The 15,800-nt window shown below is 39.6% G+C and overlaps 3 protein-coding genes and 1 pseudogene across 3 annotated transcripts in view; 2 read left to right on the plus strand and 2 right to left on the minus strand.

Moving 5' to 3' along the window:
- The window catches only part of LOC149051153 (GFP-like fluorescent chromoprotein amFP486), a 1,953-nt gene extending 1,820 nt beyond the window's left edge, over positions 1-133 (minus strand). Inside the window, exon 1 of the mRNA XM_089193873.1 lies at positions 51-133. Coding sequence (XP_089049999.1) covers positions 51-133 — 83 coding nt within the window. The remainder of the gene's footprint in view (positions 1-50) is intronic.
- Positions 134-1,270: 1,137 nt separating this feature from the next.
- On the plus strand, positions 1,271-3,049 carry LOC113685562 (GFP-like fluorescent chromoprotein amFP486). The gene is made up of 4 exons (XM_089193883.1): positions 1,271-1,362; positions 1,672-1,890; positions 2,408-2,617; positions 2,917-3,049. The coding sequence occupies exons 1-4, from the start codon at positions 1,280-1,282 to the stop codon at positions 3,047-3,049; spliced, it is 645 nt and encodes a 214-aa protein (XP_089050009.1). The 5' UTR covers positions 1,271-1,279.
- Positions 3,050-5,430: 2,381 nt separating this feature from the next.
- LOC149051154 (GFP-like fluorescent chromoprotein amFP486 pseudogene) lies at positions 5,431-7,345 on the plus strand (annotated as a pseudogene).
- Positions 7,346-8,268: 923 nt separating this feature from the next.
- On the minus strand, positions 8,269-15,799 carry LOC113684116 (BTB/POZ domain-containing protein KCTD9). The gene is made up of 12 exons (XM_027201452.2): positions 15,606-15,799; positions 14,763-14,887; positions 14,169-14,230; positions 13,529-13,583; positions 12,434-12,489; positions 11,433-11,561; positions 11,124-11,191; positions 10,502-10,594; positions 10,252-10,401; positions 9,498-9,603; positions 9,180-9,313; positions 8,269-8,803 (listed from the first exon to the last, which is right to left on the minus strand). The coding sequence occupies exons 1-12, from the start codon at positions 15,669-15,671 to the stop codon at positions 8,639-8,641; spliced, it is 1,209 nt and encodes a 402-aa protein (XP_027057253.2). The 5' UTR covers positions 15,672-15,799; the 3' UTR covers positions 8,269-8,638.
- Position 15,800: the final 1 nt, after the last annotated feature.

The following is a 15,800-nucleotide window of genomic DNA, read 5'->3' on the forward strand; positions in this document are numbered from 1 at the left end:
ATGTCCACGGAAAAGGAGAGCAGGTCGATCGTTATCTCACATAAACTTACTCGTAAGGTTTGCCAGTGCCTTCTCCTTCGATGGCGAATGCATGACCATTGACACAGCCCTCCATACGCCATGTCATCTTCATGGTATCGGCTAAAACCTGAATATTGGAAGAAAAAGATTTTCTTGAGAGGCACTTATTAACCCGCCTATTCTATTAGCTATGTAAACTACGGTTCACTTACATGTTTTGAATGAGACATCTTAAAATCCGCTTCGCAAAGTCGAGCAACGAGCACTGTTACCGCCTAAGAGGTGTGTCTTGCAGTTGAATCCAACTGATTGTGAACCTCCTCGGTTTGCCAAATTTATTACGCAAGCCAAACAGACAATGATCAATTGAATGTCTCATCCGTCAGACAATGTGTACACAAATTTATAACCTTTTTCGACAGTTTGTGTAATCTTTGAAGCTTGGCTGTCCGCCCATTTTGGCCTTAGGAATGCCTTTGCCGAAAATATAAATGTTGTCCGTTGCCTGTTTTCATAATAAACTAACAAAGCACGAAGGTTCAATATGGCATGAACAGACTCTCAATTTACAACATCAGTTGACAATGTAATTAAAGAAGTATTACAGACTGTTTTTTTTCTTTTTCTTCTGTAATGGAACTCGGTGGAAAGGAGCGATTCCACAGTTCTGGCCTGAAAACACTGGCAGAGTAAATCTCAAGGCTGATAAGTTTTGTAACTATAGACAAGTTGCTCTTAGGTATTGAAAGATTTTGGCTAAAACTTCACGGAGGCACCTTAAAAGTTACATAATATTATGCAAAGTAATATAATATAACATTCGGCGGCATCTGGAAAAGCTTTTAACGAATCCTTTGCCCTAAGGGCATCGCCTGAGATCGTTTTAGAAGTTTTAAAAATAACTAAAAGCGGTAGCTCGCCGAAAACACTTTATAATGACGTAAAATGCACGCGGGCTGATAGCCAAGGGTATAACAATGAATATTTCAGAGACAAACAAACAAGGACATTCCTATTACAAAGGGCGGACCCTTCTGTTCGCCTTTGACACACTGGCACCGACCTTGAAGTATGCATCCTAATGATTATCTCTCGTAGGGCTCCTAGGCGGTAACAGTGCTCGTTGCTCGACTTTGCGAAGCGGATTTTAAGATGTCTCATTCAAAACATGTAAGTGAACTGTAGCTGATAGAATAGGTGGGTTAAGTGCCTCTCAAGAAAACCTTTTTCTTCCAATATTCAGGTTTTAGCCGATACCATGAAGATGACATGGCTTATGGAGGGCTGTGTCAATGGTCATGCGTTCACCATCGAAGGAGAAGGCACTGGCAAACCTTACGAGTAAGTTTATGTCAGATAACGATCAACCTGTAAATTGTCCTTTGGCGTGGATGCATTACTGGTCTAACGAAAGCAAATTTGAGTATTCCAGCTATGCTTCTTGCGGCCGTTTGTGTCATCTGCGTATGGCTGTCTAGGAAAAAATGGTAGATAGATCCAAGCTTCATGTAGTAACTTGTTCAGAAGTCATAGTACGCAAGTCACTTATGTGATGAAAACGCACCAAATTAAAATAGCCGTATGCTACTTCAGCGATTTCGTTCGTAAAATACTACCATATCGAGAATCCTTTCCATCTGACTATTACAGAGACAAACAAACAGGAACATTCCGTGTTACAAAGGGCGGACCCCTTCCATTCGCCGTTGACATAGTGGCACCGACCTTGAAGTATGGATTCAAATGTTTTATGAAGTACCCTGCTGATATTCCTGACTATTTCAAGCAAGCATTTCCCGAGGGCCTGACATACGACAGGAAATTAACATTTGAAGATGGAGGGTGTGCCACGGCCACCGTGGAAATGAGGTGAGTAATTCCTTACTATTTAACTAGCAATCGGCTTTTTAACTTGCAGATTGCACAAGGATCTTTGATAAAAAAAGGGAACGTTTCTTATTTGCTTGTTGTTAATTTCAATATCAGAATTCACAGTATTATCTGTGAATGATCAAAACAAAAATCATTTAAATTTTCTCGCATATTCTGCAACACTGCACAAAAATTTGGGCTCTCTGTGAAAAAGTGAAATTCACGACGGTTTTCCATGATGAATAACATCATGGAAGCCTCAAAAAAGCATTAATACAGTGACAACCGCTTACTTTTCAAAAATAATAAGGCAACACTCAGTTTGTACAAACTAGCCTAGATTTTTTTTACATTTGTCATTTTGTTACTTTTCGGCTTATTTTTGTCTTCTAACATATAAACCTAACCTGTTGATCTAGATATTTTTTCCATTAAAATCTTGTTACCTCGTAAGGTGGATTCAAAATGTATGTTTTATTTATTTTGCGTCATGAAATGCTTCTTATATCAACAGCCTCAAAGGCAACACTCTTGTGCACAAGACCAATTTTCAAGGAGGTAACTCTCCCATCGACGGGCCTGTCATGCAAAACAGAACGCTTGGCTGGGAACCAACCTCGGAGAAAATGACTCCTTGTGATGGAACAATCAAGGGAGACACTATCATGTACCTTTTAGTCGAAGGAGGGAAAATGCTGAAATGTCGATATGAAAATAATTACAGGTAATTACGCTGGCTTCGACTGCTGTGTACAGACATGTACATCCGAACGTTTAAAGTCACCTCAGAGGTTTGTTCGTTCCCCATTCGCCAAATTTGCTCAAGTTTCCGAATTTTGTGATCATAACTTTTCAAAAACACAGTTACATAAAGCTCCAGTTGTGCACATTTCTCTTAATTTATTTTGATCGCTTACGATCATAATTACAAATTTGAGGTTGCCAGAGCGTCGAAGTAGATGATGCCTAAACTTCTCATTTCAGCAAGAACTCACGGATCATTCTTGTTTTTTTTTCCTCCAGAGCCAAGAAGGTGATACACGAGATGCCACCGAGCCATTTTGTGGATCTCCGCCTTGTGAAAACCAACCTTGATAAGGAAGGTTTGAAGTTTCAACTGGAAGAACATGCTGTGGCAAGAATCCTCGAGGTTTGAGGTTCTTGTGCTAAAACACAACAAAGGAAGGTGCTTACTAGCGGTAATTTTGCTCAAATTGAAGGAAATCTGCCAAAAAACTTTCCCTATACGTGAAGTTTGTCATGCTGATCATTTTGAAGTCGAAAGTCGGTCATAAAGGTAGTTTCTTCGCTGTTTACACATCTTGTTTCCTGCCCCAAAATTAAATTTAATTGGCAATAGGAAGGGCACAAATATGTTAATCGCCCCACCAAATCTTTGGAAATTCTACTGAAGGAAACGCGATGAATCACACTCGAAAGATTTTTCTTCTTACATACAAAACGTTTTGTCATAAAACAGAACTTCGCCAAGATTAATACCTAAGCATATGTAAACTTTTTAAACTGTCGTCTTTTTGCAACCTCATCCCGTTGTTTTCTCTTCTGTCGACCTCTTTTTCAGGCGCAGAAGACCTTTGGGTATCACGAGCATCGTTGCTTGATACCCTTGAGTCTACTTATCTAAAAACTGTATCGTTTTATACACCTTTTTAAATAACAATTGTGCGATCGTGTCGATCCGCCATGTTTGTTTTCTATGTTGACGCTTTTAAAGCTCGCGTTACGCTCTCGTCCAGATCACACACGGTCGAAAAAGAGACTAACCCAATTTCAGTTACGTCCGCTCCATAATTTCGACTTTTATGTTCCAATATATAAATATTAGCCCCATGCGATTACCCTGGCTATTAGTGCGAATATACATGCCACGAAAACACACTTTTATCTCATTTATTCCTGCAACGATCATTACAATATCTTTGCCCGCAAATCCTGCGCTAGTTGCTTAAAGAATAACAAAGGATCATTTCAGAGTTCAGTAGCCAGTCAGAACGCACCTTCAACGCTATCCACTGTTTTAGTGCGTACTTATAAAAGATTAGTATCCTTCCAGTCCAAAATTTTGAACAACTTACTCACTTATGTCAAAAAGTACTTACTCGTTAAAAAATAATGGTAGGATTAAAAACCTTTTAAAAAGTAAAAGATAAATAAAGAATTTTTTTTTTCCAAACTGGATTACAGTTGTACCATCAACGAAAATCCGTAAGTACAAAATAATTATAGGATTAAAAACCTTTTTAAAAGTAATCTTAATACGACCCTAATACTTTTCGTGTAGAGGAGAAATTTCTGGAGTATTTAGCAGAGCTCTGATGATAGATCGGAAAAAAAATATCACTCAAATTGAAAGACCAAAATGAGCTTTACCAACTGAATAACAATAATACCACGCGGAGTCTGGGCAAGAGATAAATAAATAATTTTTTCCCAAACTGCATGGATTACAGGGTACAATTAGCGAAAATCCGTCACGTAGTAATTTCAAATAGTCTTTTAAACAAAAGTGTATTATACTTATAGAGACAAGAAAAAAGGCGGTTTTATCAATACATTATACATCATGTAGTTGCATGATTAGCTGCATGGTTACGTAATGTGGGGCGGGAACGGGGAAATTTGCTTGGGGGAGGGAGGTAGTGATGCATTTAAGTGGTTTTGGTTCGTTTAAGTCGAGCATTAGATTGCGGAAGAAAAAACAAAATCCAGGAAAGTGTCAAAGTGGGTCTTAGGACATTGCATTTCATAGCCGCGTAAACGCCCCTCCCGCTTAGGTAAGAGTCGTGTTCATGGTTGTAAAGTGGCGCGTATCGCGTATTGTCTGGTAGTCAGATCAGAGAGTCAATTATGCATTGTCTGCAGCTTAGCTGGTCACGTTCGTAGCACTATATAAATTTTGCGAAAGCTGCAGGTTCGTCATCGGTTTGCTGCGCCTGTCATACAGACACGTCGAGTTGTAACACTACTTGCTGGAATGGTTTGAGCCTCAGGAAATTAGGATCTCAAGATGTCTCATTCACAGCAAGGAAGTGAATTGCAACACGGTGATTACTCTTTTTTCCATGTAATCGTAAAACTCCACCTTGTGAGCGATTTCAGCCTTAACTTGCCAAATCACTGAAACGTTGAATATCACCCACAAAGGAAGAGGTTCGAAAAATAATTACAAGGACTGTCACTCGTCTCCTGGTCGTAAGGTCAACCTCGGTGCGTAGAGTGTTTGATTCAATGTATGATGATGTTATACCGAATAAACTTTCGGCAAAGATAATTACATCTTTGGAGTGTTCTAGGACAAGACAAATTTGAATTCTTGAATTTTTTATTCATTTTTCTGTCTATATACCCAGTGTATCGCCAGTAATATGCAGATGACCTATGTGCCATGTAATTTAACTTTGATAACATCTCAAAAACTCTTTCCGAAATAACGTGTATAAACGTAGGAATTTTGAGCATCAGCTAAAAAATTAGTCATTCTTAAGTAACAGTAAGAAAAAACAAAGTTTCGTTCCCGGTCTTCTGAGCACTCGATGCGAAAATAAATCCGTTAACATTCGATTCGATGCAGGATAATGAAACATAACTTCTAAAAAAGTAGGAGGAAAGAACTGTTTTGACGGATCGAGTGCCTCTCAATAATTCCTTTTTATGTCCGAACGGAATTTTGATTTTTTTTTTTCCAATATTCAGGTTTTAGCCGATACCATGAACATGACCTGGCTTATGGAGGGCTGTATCAGTGGTCATGCATTCATCATCGAAGGAGAAGGCACTGGCAAACCTTACGAGTAAGTTTATGTCAGATAACGATCAACCTGTAAATTCTCCTTTTGAGTGAATTCAGTGCTAATCAGATAATCGGGGAAAACTTGGTAACTCATTTCCTGCCAACACATACTTGAAAAATAAACCACTTCTCGCAGACTTCTAGTGAATGTAAATTTGGTTATGTAGATTTGTTTCTTGTGGCCATTTATGACATCTGCGCATGGCTGCTTCAAAAGAGGGTAGGTATATCAAGACCCTGTGACGTAACTCAGTAACGTACATCTCGAAAGTAAATTTACAAGAAAGTTAATGAACGATGTTCTTTATCGAGAAGTCATCGTAAACAATTCACTTATGTGATGAAAATACACAAATTAATTAAATGTTACTTCGGTGATTTAGCTAGTAAAGCTCTACCATGACTAAAGTCCTCTCCATCTGAATATTTCAGAGGCACACAAACAGGGAACTTTCGTGTCACAAAGGGCGGACTCCTTCCATTCGCCTTTGACATAGTGGCACCCACCTTGAAGTATGGAGTCAACGTTTTTATGAAGTACCCTGCTGATATTCCTGACTATTTCAAGCAAACATTTCCCGAGGGTCTAACATACGACAGGAAAATAACAATCGAAGATGGAGGATGTGCTACGGCCACCGTGGAAATGAGGTGAGTAATTCCCTACTATTTAACTGATTATAAGCTTTTTAACTTGCAGATTGGACTAAGATCTTTGAAAAAAAAGGAAAGGTTTATCATCCGCCAGTTGTTAAATTCGCTGTCAGGCTTCACAGTTATATTTGTGCATGATCTAAAACGAAAGCGACGGAGAAAGGTCTTTCGCCAACTTAAACTGTGCCACATAGTAGCACTATGTAGCGTAAAAACTCTTAAGATATCTCCGATTTTATTAAGTCGTCTGATTTTTTTATCAACTCATTCACATTTTCCCACATATTTGCAACATTGCTCAAAGATTTGGGCTCGATGCCACCAAGTGAAAATGAACGACTGATTTTCATGTACCTGAATTACATCACCGAAGAATCAGATACGCAGTAAATTGTAATAACAGGTAAAACCAAGTTTGAAAATTTTACTTTCCTAAAGGACTGAGACAAAACTCATCACTCAAAAATAAGCCTATGATTTTCAACTACGAGATTTGAAATCCTGTTTTATTTGCTTATTATAGACCGTCATTCCTTCCGGTCCTTCTCTCGTTTACTCTGCGTTAAAGACTTTTTCCTGTTTCAATCTTTCTACCACGTAAAAAGAACTAAGCATTTTTTGCCACAGTCGTTTAGTTTGTTTTACTCATTGGCGTTGTGAAATGCTTTCTTCTTGGACAGCCTCAAAGGCAACACTCTGGTGCATAAGACTAATTTTCAAGGAGCCAACTTTCCCATCGACGGGCCTGTCATGAGAAGACACTTGGCTGGGAACCAACCTCGGAGAAAATGACTCCTTGTGATGTCAAGGGAGACACTATCATGTACCTTTTAGTCGAAGGAGGAAAATGCTGAAATGTCGATATGAAAACAATTACAGGTAATTTAGTTCGCTTTTTCTGCTTTGTTCAGACATGTATCTAACTCATTCTTCATGAGTGAGCCCCTTATTTGATATCTGAGGTTGAACGGTGGAGAAGTTCAAAATGTATTTCAACCAGTAAGATCGAAACTGCTAAGAAAAATGGATATTACCAATCGAAATAAGAATCCCATTTACGGTACTGGGTTAATTGAAATGTATCCAAAATTTCTTGGAATGATTTAATCACGAACGGCAGCAGTCGTGTCGTGTTGCATGTATTTTCACGCGGAAAAATAGATTGAAAAATTGAAAGATTATTGAATGAAATCACGGCAGCTGAATAAACCATGTTGTTTTCTCTGTGTTGAATTACATTAACAAAGTGATTGGGTTAATGACGAGAAAAGCATGGCCAGTTTCTTTGCTGTAAGTATTTTGAAGTAACATAATTTGTTACTTTCCAGATCAATTCGTTCAGCGTTTAATCTTTGAACTTTTTATTTTCTTACTGTTAACTTCTTAGTCATACATGATACATCATGGGAGGGAAATTTCATGAAAGTATTGTACTTTCTTGACATCAACCCTTTTCCCTTTGAAGTCTTGATCTGTTTTAGTTTGGTAAGTGTAGCTCTATGAGGTCGAACTGCCGCTTTTTTGCTTGTCTGTTCTTCAAGAATTAAGGCATATGCGAACAAGTGGTAAAGCCGAATCCTGCATATTATTCCTATCACAAATGTAGACCTAAAACAGCCGTATTTACTCTTCCGATACAGACCGACACCTATCAAACCGCTAATTAGCATTATCGTATACACTATCGGGCAGTTTTTAACACCCACGACACCAACTACTAAGCCCTGTAGAGCGGTGCACCCCCGCCCCCTCCCCCCTTTAAATTTTAACAGTGATCAAGTACCGTTACTAAAAACTGACATGTCCTGGTGTCTTCTCAAGATATTTTCCCAATGAATTTAACTGGAAGGAATTCCTCATCTTTAGTGCTACAAGTGTTCTGTGTGTCCTTCACAACTTTTCTCCCGGTGTTCACGGCAAACGTTATTTTTTTATTATTCAAGAACCTTTTATGTAAAAAAAACTTGCTTTTATACATGCAACTTGGGGTATCCTCAGACAAGCACACCCTTTTTTAATAATAGATAACTTAGTTTATTTGTCATCTTTGATTACTACTGATCTTCAATTGCCATCCTCGACAATTGTTTCAGTGCTCGAATAAGTCTTTTTCAAAATTGCCACAATGGCTCTCCCTTCAGCCGGTTGGTTTGACTGTCACGCTTCCATTCGGCCGTGACTAGCCTTTTTGCTTTCACTCTCCTTATTAAGCCAAAACAATTCCTTGGAGTTTTATTCCAGGACGTCGCGTTTGTTTTCCTACGTCACACAATCTCTCTTTCAGGAATCTGGCGTTGCGGGTACAGAAAGCGCAGAGCCTGGGAGCTGGTTTCTGACGAAAGCTGTCATGTGAAGTGGTCCTGTAATTTCTTTAATCGTAGCACCGGTGATGTTGGCCCCTCGGAGATTAGCATCTTGTAGATCGCAGCCGGTTAAATTACAGTTCTACGAATAATATGATGTAAGATAAACTGTCAGATTGCAAAAAAACAAACTAAACAAGCCCGAAAAGAGGAGGGGGGGGGGTAGGGTATGGAGAACAAATATTGCGCTCAGTGAACCTCAACAAAATATACGTAAAAAGTCGCTCGATCAACCGGAAGCAAGTAAATTGGCTTGACACGCGCGAGCGGTAAATCACCAAAATAGGAGAAAAGTACAAGGGAAGTCACGCACGCAAGAGACTCCTCGCATGTCTTCTCTCTCTCACGTTCCCGCCGACCGCTCCCTTTGACAGAGTTATGCTCAATAAAAACGTTCCAGGCAATAGGTTGATTTTTTTAAAATCTAATTTCTTAAGTTTTAGCCAACAAAATCTCACCTCTAGATCAGCTCCAGCCAGTACAGCTCCTCGCAATATACAATTTTGAAGGTTTGCACCTTTTAAAGTAGCAACACGAAGGTTAACATTCCCTAATTGGCTTCCTTCCAGATCAGAATTTTTTAAGTTCACACCTGGAGAGGAAAATCATTCCATCAGTGAGTTATGTTATGTAGGGCTTTGTTGCATCACGATTCCATATTTTGCTTCTTCAGCCAAAAGTGCCGGATGAATTAATAAAATGCACGAGATGTGAGGGCATCCACGAACGAAACAGACAGAGGAAAATACTAATTTAAGCACCGGCCATCTTCATACCTTCTAGATTAGCCCTTGTCCCAGCAGGGTCTTCAAAATTGCACCCTCTGAGGGAGGCCCCTTCCATATGAGCCCTCTGAAGACGAGTACAGCTTAAAATAGCACCCTTGATAATGAAACAAAGAATAAAAAAGATTACATTTCACTGGATAAAGCCACTGAGTGGCACCCCAGTTTCCGGTCAATAACGAAAGATGAAAACACCCAGCCTCCCTGAGAGAAAATTTACCGCGAATAGTGATTAAATCGCAAGTTTCTTGCTGACAAATCCTTGGCCTCCTTCAGTGATCGCTGTTCTAATTTTGCCGAATCAAATAAATGTGCCAAGACTATGACCCCTTTTAAGCGAACTTGCCCATTGCTTGCCGTAGAATTAAAACTAACATTATAACATCACTCAATCAGAGCAAAACTACTGAAAAGTCATCACGCGCCAGTGAGAGCCAAAGCCGCGATGCTAGTAGTCATTCTAAGCGCGGGAAAGCTTGAATGGCCAAGTCACGCCTGCCTCCATCTGATTGGTTGGGAAGATGGTGCTACTTTTTTCTGACCAATCAGAGTGCTGCCGCCCAGAGGTAAACCAAAGCAAGTCCGGATTTTCTACGACACCCAATTCATAGAATATTTTCACTGTTTCATCATACCAAAATTACAACTTATATTTTCTTCTAATGAAAAGCGTAATTCTCATACCATATTTCTACGATTTAAAAGATTTCAAAAGTAAATAAACTTATCTTAATGGTGTACTCACGTCCATATGTGCCCCGGATAGATTCGCTCTCTCCAAACAGCAGTTTGATAGATTGGCATTCCACAAGTCTGTTTTTCTTAGATTCGCCATTTTGAAGTTTATGAAACGTAGATCAAGCTTTGAGAGATCTGCCGAGTCTAAATTGATTCCCTACAGAGTAGAAAAGACAAGAATTCTCGGTATAATAAACAGCTCGTAAATCAGTAGAGAAAATCACTCAGTAAAAGTGGCTAAGTGTATTTATACTTGCCTGACAACGAAGCTCGCAGTTTGAGGGCGTTGATAAAAGTATTTTAACAAATTCACTCCGAGAAAGAGGAGCATCTTCAACGTTTTCCATAGCCTAGGGAATGTAAACAGAAAATGCTGGTCAATAAATATCTAATTAACAGCATAGTACCAAGTACCCTACAATAGAATTGGAGTAAGAAACATGTTTAGTGTCTAGTCAGTTGTAAACTGTATTTAAATCCTGAACTGGTTGGAAACAGTTTACAATATGGAGGAAAGCCAGAAATAACGCGATCCACCGAATACATACCATAAGAAATGTCATGATTTGTTTATAATACAGTAATTGCTTATAGATTGGAGCTATGGACTGAGAGTCACAGCCTCACAGATAAGAGAGAGCTTTCAGGGGTACTTTAATTTCCAATTACTTTCTTGCATTAATTTGCTGCCTTTGCCTTTCTCTTTGCTCAACATTAGTATGCTTAAATCCCTGTTCTTCATATCCTATACCCCTTTTATCTTCAGTTAGTCTTTTGGCAGCTGTATTTGGCAGCCTCAGGTGATGTTATGGATATCCGTAAATGAACAAGCTGTGAACGCATATGAAATAAGACCAAAAATCTTTTCACTGTTTATACCCTTACCAACTCTTCTAACTGTTCTAAGATGCCTGAGATTCCGAAAAACTTTGCCTCTTCTAGGACACCTACATGTAGCATGAAAAAGACATAAAAAGAAATCTTAATGAAAGATCATTCACTATATTTCCCTTGTATGGAGACAGAATAACTGTGTGGTGCTGAGCTTGTTGGATTTGCACAAATCTGTTATATACAGGGTATTTATTCAGATATTTATTTCAATAGTTAGACAGACTGGCCCAGTTCAGCTTTAAAGTTGGTTTAAATGGGGACCTGTATAAACAATGAAAGTCATTATCACACTACCTTGAGGATTAACTCCCTTGTCTAGTATGAGCTGTCCATGTCGTAAATAATTGATGATTGGTTCAAAGTAAACTGGACTTCTGTCGATGAGGAAAGCTCCTGAGGCATCTGAAACATTACTCCAAGCCTCTGCAAAGTAAGAGATAATTTTTAACTGTACATACTGTACTGTAAATCCTTAAACTCCCAGAAGTGATTGATAACATGAAACATCTTAAAATTTCCATTCATATATCCAGCAAACAGGTGATGAGAATATTCAGACTTATCAGGTGAAAGTCGTGATCCAGATCTAACACCAAATTCTTGTAGCTGATTTACAAGGGAATGTGTAGCAGCTAGAGGGGAAAATTTACAATAAAATCTTGAGAGTTAAAGGGTTAAGGAGTGACTGAATGAAAAACTAGAAATTGGCTGAGGTAGATTATAGTGGTCTACCAATAACTTCTGAGGTCAGACAACTATTTACCATAGATAACTAATGCAAAGTCAGGTGATTAAGATGACTAGGGGGTGATATATGCCATCCTCAGTTTTAAAAAGGATAGGATAACGCTATCCACAGGATAAGACTCTATCCAGTGGATAGCACAGTACACTTAACAAATAGATTCCAAGTTGCCGTGTGTCTGTTCAGTAATAGATCACAGATGATGTCAAAATGTGGTAAGAACAAAAAAGTGGCATGTGAGGCGCAGCTGAGTGTGTCACTGATGATCTTATCACATTTTGATGTCATCTGTGATCTATTACTGAACAGACGCATAGCAACTTGGAATCTATTTGTTTTATATAATAAAGAATTAAAAAAAGTTTTAATGATGATGTCATCTGTATGTCTGTCCTCCAATAGATCATGAGTGAGAACCAATCAGAATCCGTGCATAACTGAGCTTATTATATAAAAAGGTTAAGTTAACATTAGTCTCCTTGATAGAGATGTATCTGTCGGATAGCATTATCTGCCCTTTGAATTACTGGGACCTGATCTTTAGACTAACCTGCTGGGGAAAACATTCTTGCTAACATACTATTTGGTTCATTCATCAGTGTTGCCCTTTACAGGATAAAAAAAGAAAATACATGGATAATAAAAAAATTAGAAAAAATAAGAAAAATGGTATAAAGTCAAGTAACTAATTATTTCTAAAGTCAAAGTTCTGAACTGGAAACCCATTTTGTGTTTGTTATTTTGTTGTTACTTTTTTGTTTTAATTTACTCATATCAGCAGATTCAATAGACTTAGCTAACCTTTACAAATTTAGAATAGTTATTGTGACTGTACACCTTCATTATTTTCCTGGACAAGAAATCTGGATCAATGTGAGTATCTGAGAAACTGTGCACCTGCATGCACCCCTCCCCTCCCCTCCCCTCCCCTCCCCTCCCCTCCCCTCCCCTCCCCTCCCCTCCCCTCCCCTCCCCTCCCCTCCCCTCCCCTCCCCTCCCCTCCCCTCCCCTCCCCTCCCCTCCCCTCCCCTCCCCTCCCCTCCCCTCCCCTCCCCTCCCCTCCCCTCCCCTCCCCTCCCCTCCCCTCCCCTCCCCTCCCCTCCCCTCCCCTCCCCTCCCCTCCCCTCCCCTCCCCTCCCCTCCCCTCCCCTCCCCTCCCCTCCCCTCCCCTCCCCTCCCCTCCCCTCCCCTCCCCTCCCCTCCCCTCCCCTCCCCTCCCCTCCCCTCCCCTCCCCTCCCCTCCCCTCCCCTCCCCTCCCCTCCCCTCCCCTCCCCTCCCCTCCCCTCCCCTCCCCTCCCCTCCCCTCCCCTCCCCTCCCCTCCCCTCCCCTCCCCTCCCCTCCCCTCCCCTCCCCTCCCCTCCCCTCCCCTCCCCTCCCCTCCCCTCCCCTCCCCTCCCCTCCCCTCCCCTCCCCTCCCCTCCCCTCCCCTCCCCTCCCCTCCCCTCCCCTCCCCTCCCCTCCCCTCCCCTCCCCTCCCCTCCCCTCCTCTCCCCTCCCCTTCCCTCCCCTCCCCTCCCCTCCTCTCCCCTCCGCTAACCCAACACGATGTTATCAGTTAACTGTTTTTGGGTTAGAGGAGGGGTAGGTGTACAGTTTCTCAGATGCTGACATTGATCCAATAATCTGCACATCATGTTAATTACCTAGTTGTAGTGAATACTCTGCCTCCCACATTAAGCGTCACCCAGTCTGTGAAGGCTGAACAAAGAGCAGCACATTCAGTGAGTCTATTCACAGATAAACATAGTTGTTACATTGTGTTGTGGTTAAATTTTATCCTTGGTTTAAATTTTCTTTTCTTTTGTTTTTAGGTATTGTAATGTATGATAATGAGTTTGAAACAAGGGAAAATAAAATTTGAACCACAACACACATCACCAAGAGAATATCACTTTAAGGGCAAGCTGTAATTGGCTTGCTTATTAAAGATGTGCAAGAACTATTTACACTGTACCTCTGGGCAGCCAAAATAACAAATAATGCATCAAGAGTCATCATAATAAGGACAGTCATAATGATGATGATAATAACAAAAATAATGATAATACTAATACTGATACAGATAACAATTTGTAATAATGATAATAATCACTCATAATACTGATAATAATAATTATGATAATGAAAATGAGAATAACAATGAAGAGGTTAGTGATGGTGATCTTGATAATAATAAAATTGTCATTAATGTATGGAATAAATTCAAGTAAGTTAGCAAAGTTGTTAATCAGAATATTAACAGCTTGTTTAAACCTTGAAAAGGGAGAATTCACTTCCACTTACATTTTTCACCAAGAGAATTTGGTTCTGGATCTTCAGATGAAATGTAAAGCACTTCATCATCTCTGAAAAGAAAATTGCTGAGTGTTATTTAAGAGTAAATAACTAGCATAATAAATTAATACAAATAACCTACAGTTTTACATGTACAGCAAGTAAGTGTATCAGTTGACATGTACTGACATCTTCACCAAATAAAGGTGAGCTTTACATGCATGAGATACCATCAGCATACTAGTATTCTCTTCAAAATATTACATCTTTGGGTTGGTCTTCAAATATAAATTGACTTAGGGCTCATAAAACCTAAACTTCAAGGATCTGATAATACATTACATAATTCTCCCTTCCAGCTGACCTAGTTATATCACATCAAAATCACCATTGAACTAATAAGTTTGCTCATTGTCTGTCTGCATGATAAAGAACTAAATTTTTGAGAAGGTGTGTGATAAACACTGTTAGTAACAATCGCAGAGCCATTAATTAATATGTGAGGTCACAAGCCATGGTGGAAGTTTTAGACAATTCCGTATCATCTTGGTCCATATTAAAAATTACCATATTAAGGTAAATTAAACTTGCTTCTTTCCACACCTGATTAAATCAATGTCATCTATCACACCTCCTTTGGCAGTGTAAACTTTAGTTGCCGCAGGGAGCTCAAGCTTGCGTTTTGCTATGATGATTAATTCATTGAGAGTTTGAGGAACAGCAACAACCTTTCAAAAGGGGAACAATACATTAGAAAAATGATGCATGATAAATACATTGCAGTAAAAGTTTCGTGGTATCTTATTAAAACCATGTAAATATTACTTACAGTTGTACATCCATTTTTTACTGGAAAGAGTGTCATTAGAGTGTTAGCCCTTCATCATTTGCTCTGACGCAGGGTGAACGCTCAAAATGTCAGCTTTAAAACTCTTTACGGTGGCCAATTTACGTTATAAACTCAGTTGATAATACTTAATTATCCTGTTGTACTCTTACACCGACGCAGCAGCACAATTTCTTTTAAGAAATTTACCCCCTTTGCACACAGTTATGTTTACTTAGGTGTTACTTTGAATGAAAGGATCGAAGAATTTGCTAGTGTTACAACCAGAAAACAAGCACAGTGTATCCCCAACCCTTTTTAAATAACATCTTTGATCATCTCCTTGGTATCCTTCACCGGTGTCCCTCAGGTTCCAGAACGGAAATCTTTATCAAGTTCTCTTTCCAGCAGGGAATCGAATTATCATAAATCGCGATCAATTAGAAGAAGTCCGCTTGCGAGTCGTTTTAGAAAAGAAAAAGTGATGATGAAGTCCGACGGAATATTGTGAGGATCACCTGGTATCACTTACGAATTATGCTCAAATCGCGCGCGCGATAATTTTCGAAACTTCATGTATCAATATTGGCTCATAGGCATAGAAACATTCATAGCCAAACCTTTCCTGAGTGAACCGTACATCCTTTGGCAAGCAATGTCACTCTTTTTTGAGCAAATTCTGGCATATTTCATCGGCTTTGAAAAAAACCCAAAATCGGAACTTTCCTCTCTACGTTTAACAACATACTATGTTCGCGAAACGTAAAACCTGCCAGGCGTGATCATTTGACTGTACGAGGTGGATTGAGTGCTCC

The sequence above is a fragment of the Pocillopora damicornis genome, chromosome 2 (genome assembly GCF_964200805.1).
Source record: "Pocillopora damicornis chromosome 2, jaPocDami1.2, whole genome shotgun sequence".
NCBI lineage: Eukaryota > Metazoa > Cnidaria > Anthozoa > Scleractinia > Pocilloporidae > Pocillopora > Pocillopora damicornis.

What these genes read in the sequence shown, in the direction of transcription:
- LOC113684116 (XM_027201452.2), bottom strand. Translation starts at nt 15,671, where the DNA reads ATGCCAGAATTTGCTCAAAAAAGAGTGACATTGCTTGCCAAAGGATGT. An exon ending in GTACGGTTCACTCAGGAAAG is followed by an intron (nt 14,888 to 15,605) that starts GTTTGGCTATGA and finishes CCCTTTTGAAAG; the next exon opens with GTTGTTGCTGTTCCTCAAAC. An exon ending in AAGAATGTTTTCCCCAGCAG is followed by an intron (nt 11,562 to 12,433) that starts GTTAGTCTAAAG and finishes CTTACTTTGCAG; the next exon opens with AGGCTTGGAGTAATGTTTCA.
- LOC113685562 (XM_089193883.1), top strand. Translation starts at nt 1,280, where the DNA reads ATGAAGATGACATGGCTTATGGAGGGCTGTGTCAATGGTCATGCGTTC. An exon ending in GGCACTGGCAAACCTTACGA is followed by an intron (nt 1,363 to 1,671) that starts GTAAGTTTATGT and finishes TGACTATTACAG; the next exon opens with AGACAAACAAACAGGAACAT. An exon ending in ACGGCCACCGTGGAAATGAG is followed by an intron (nt 1,891 to 2,407) that starts GTGAGTAATTCC and finishes TTATATCAACAG; the next exon opens with CCTCAAAGGCAACACTCTTG.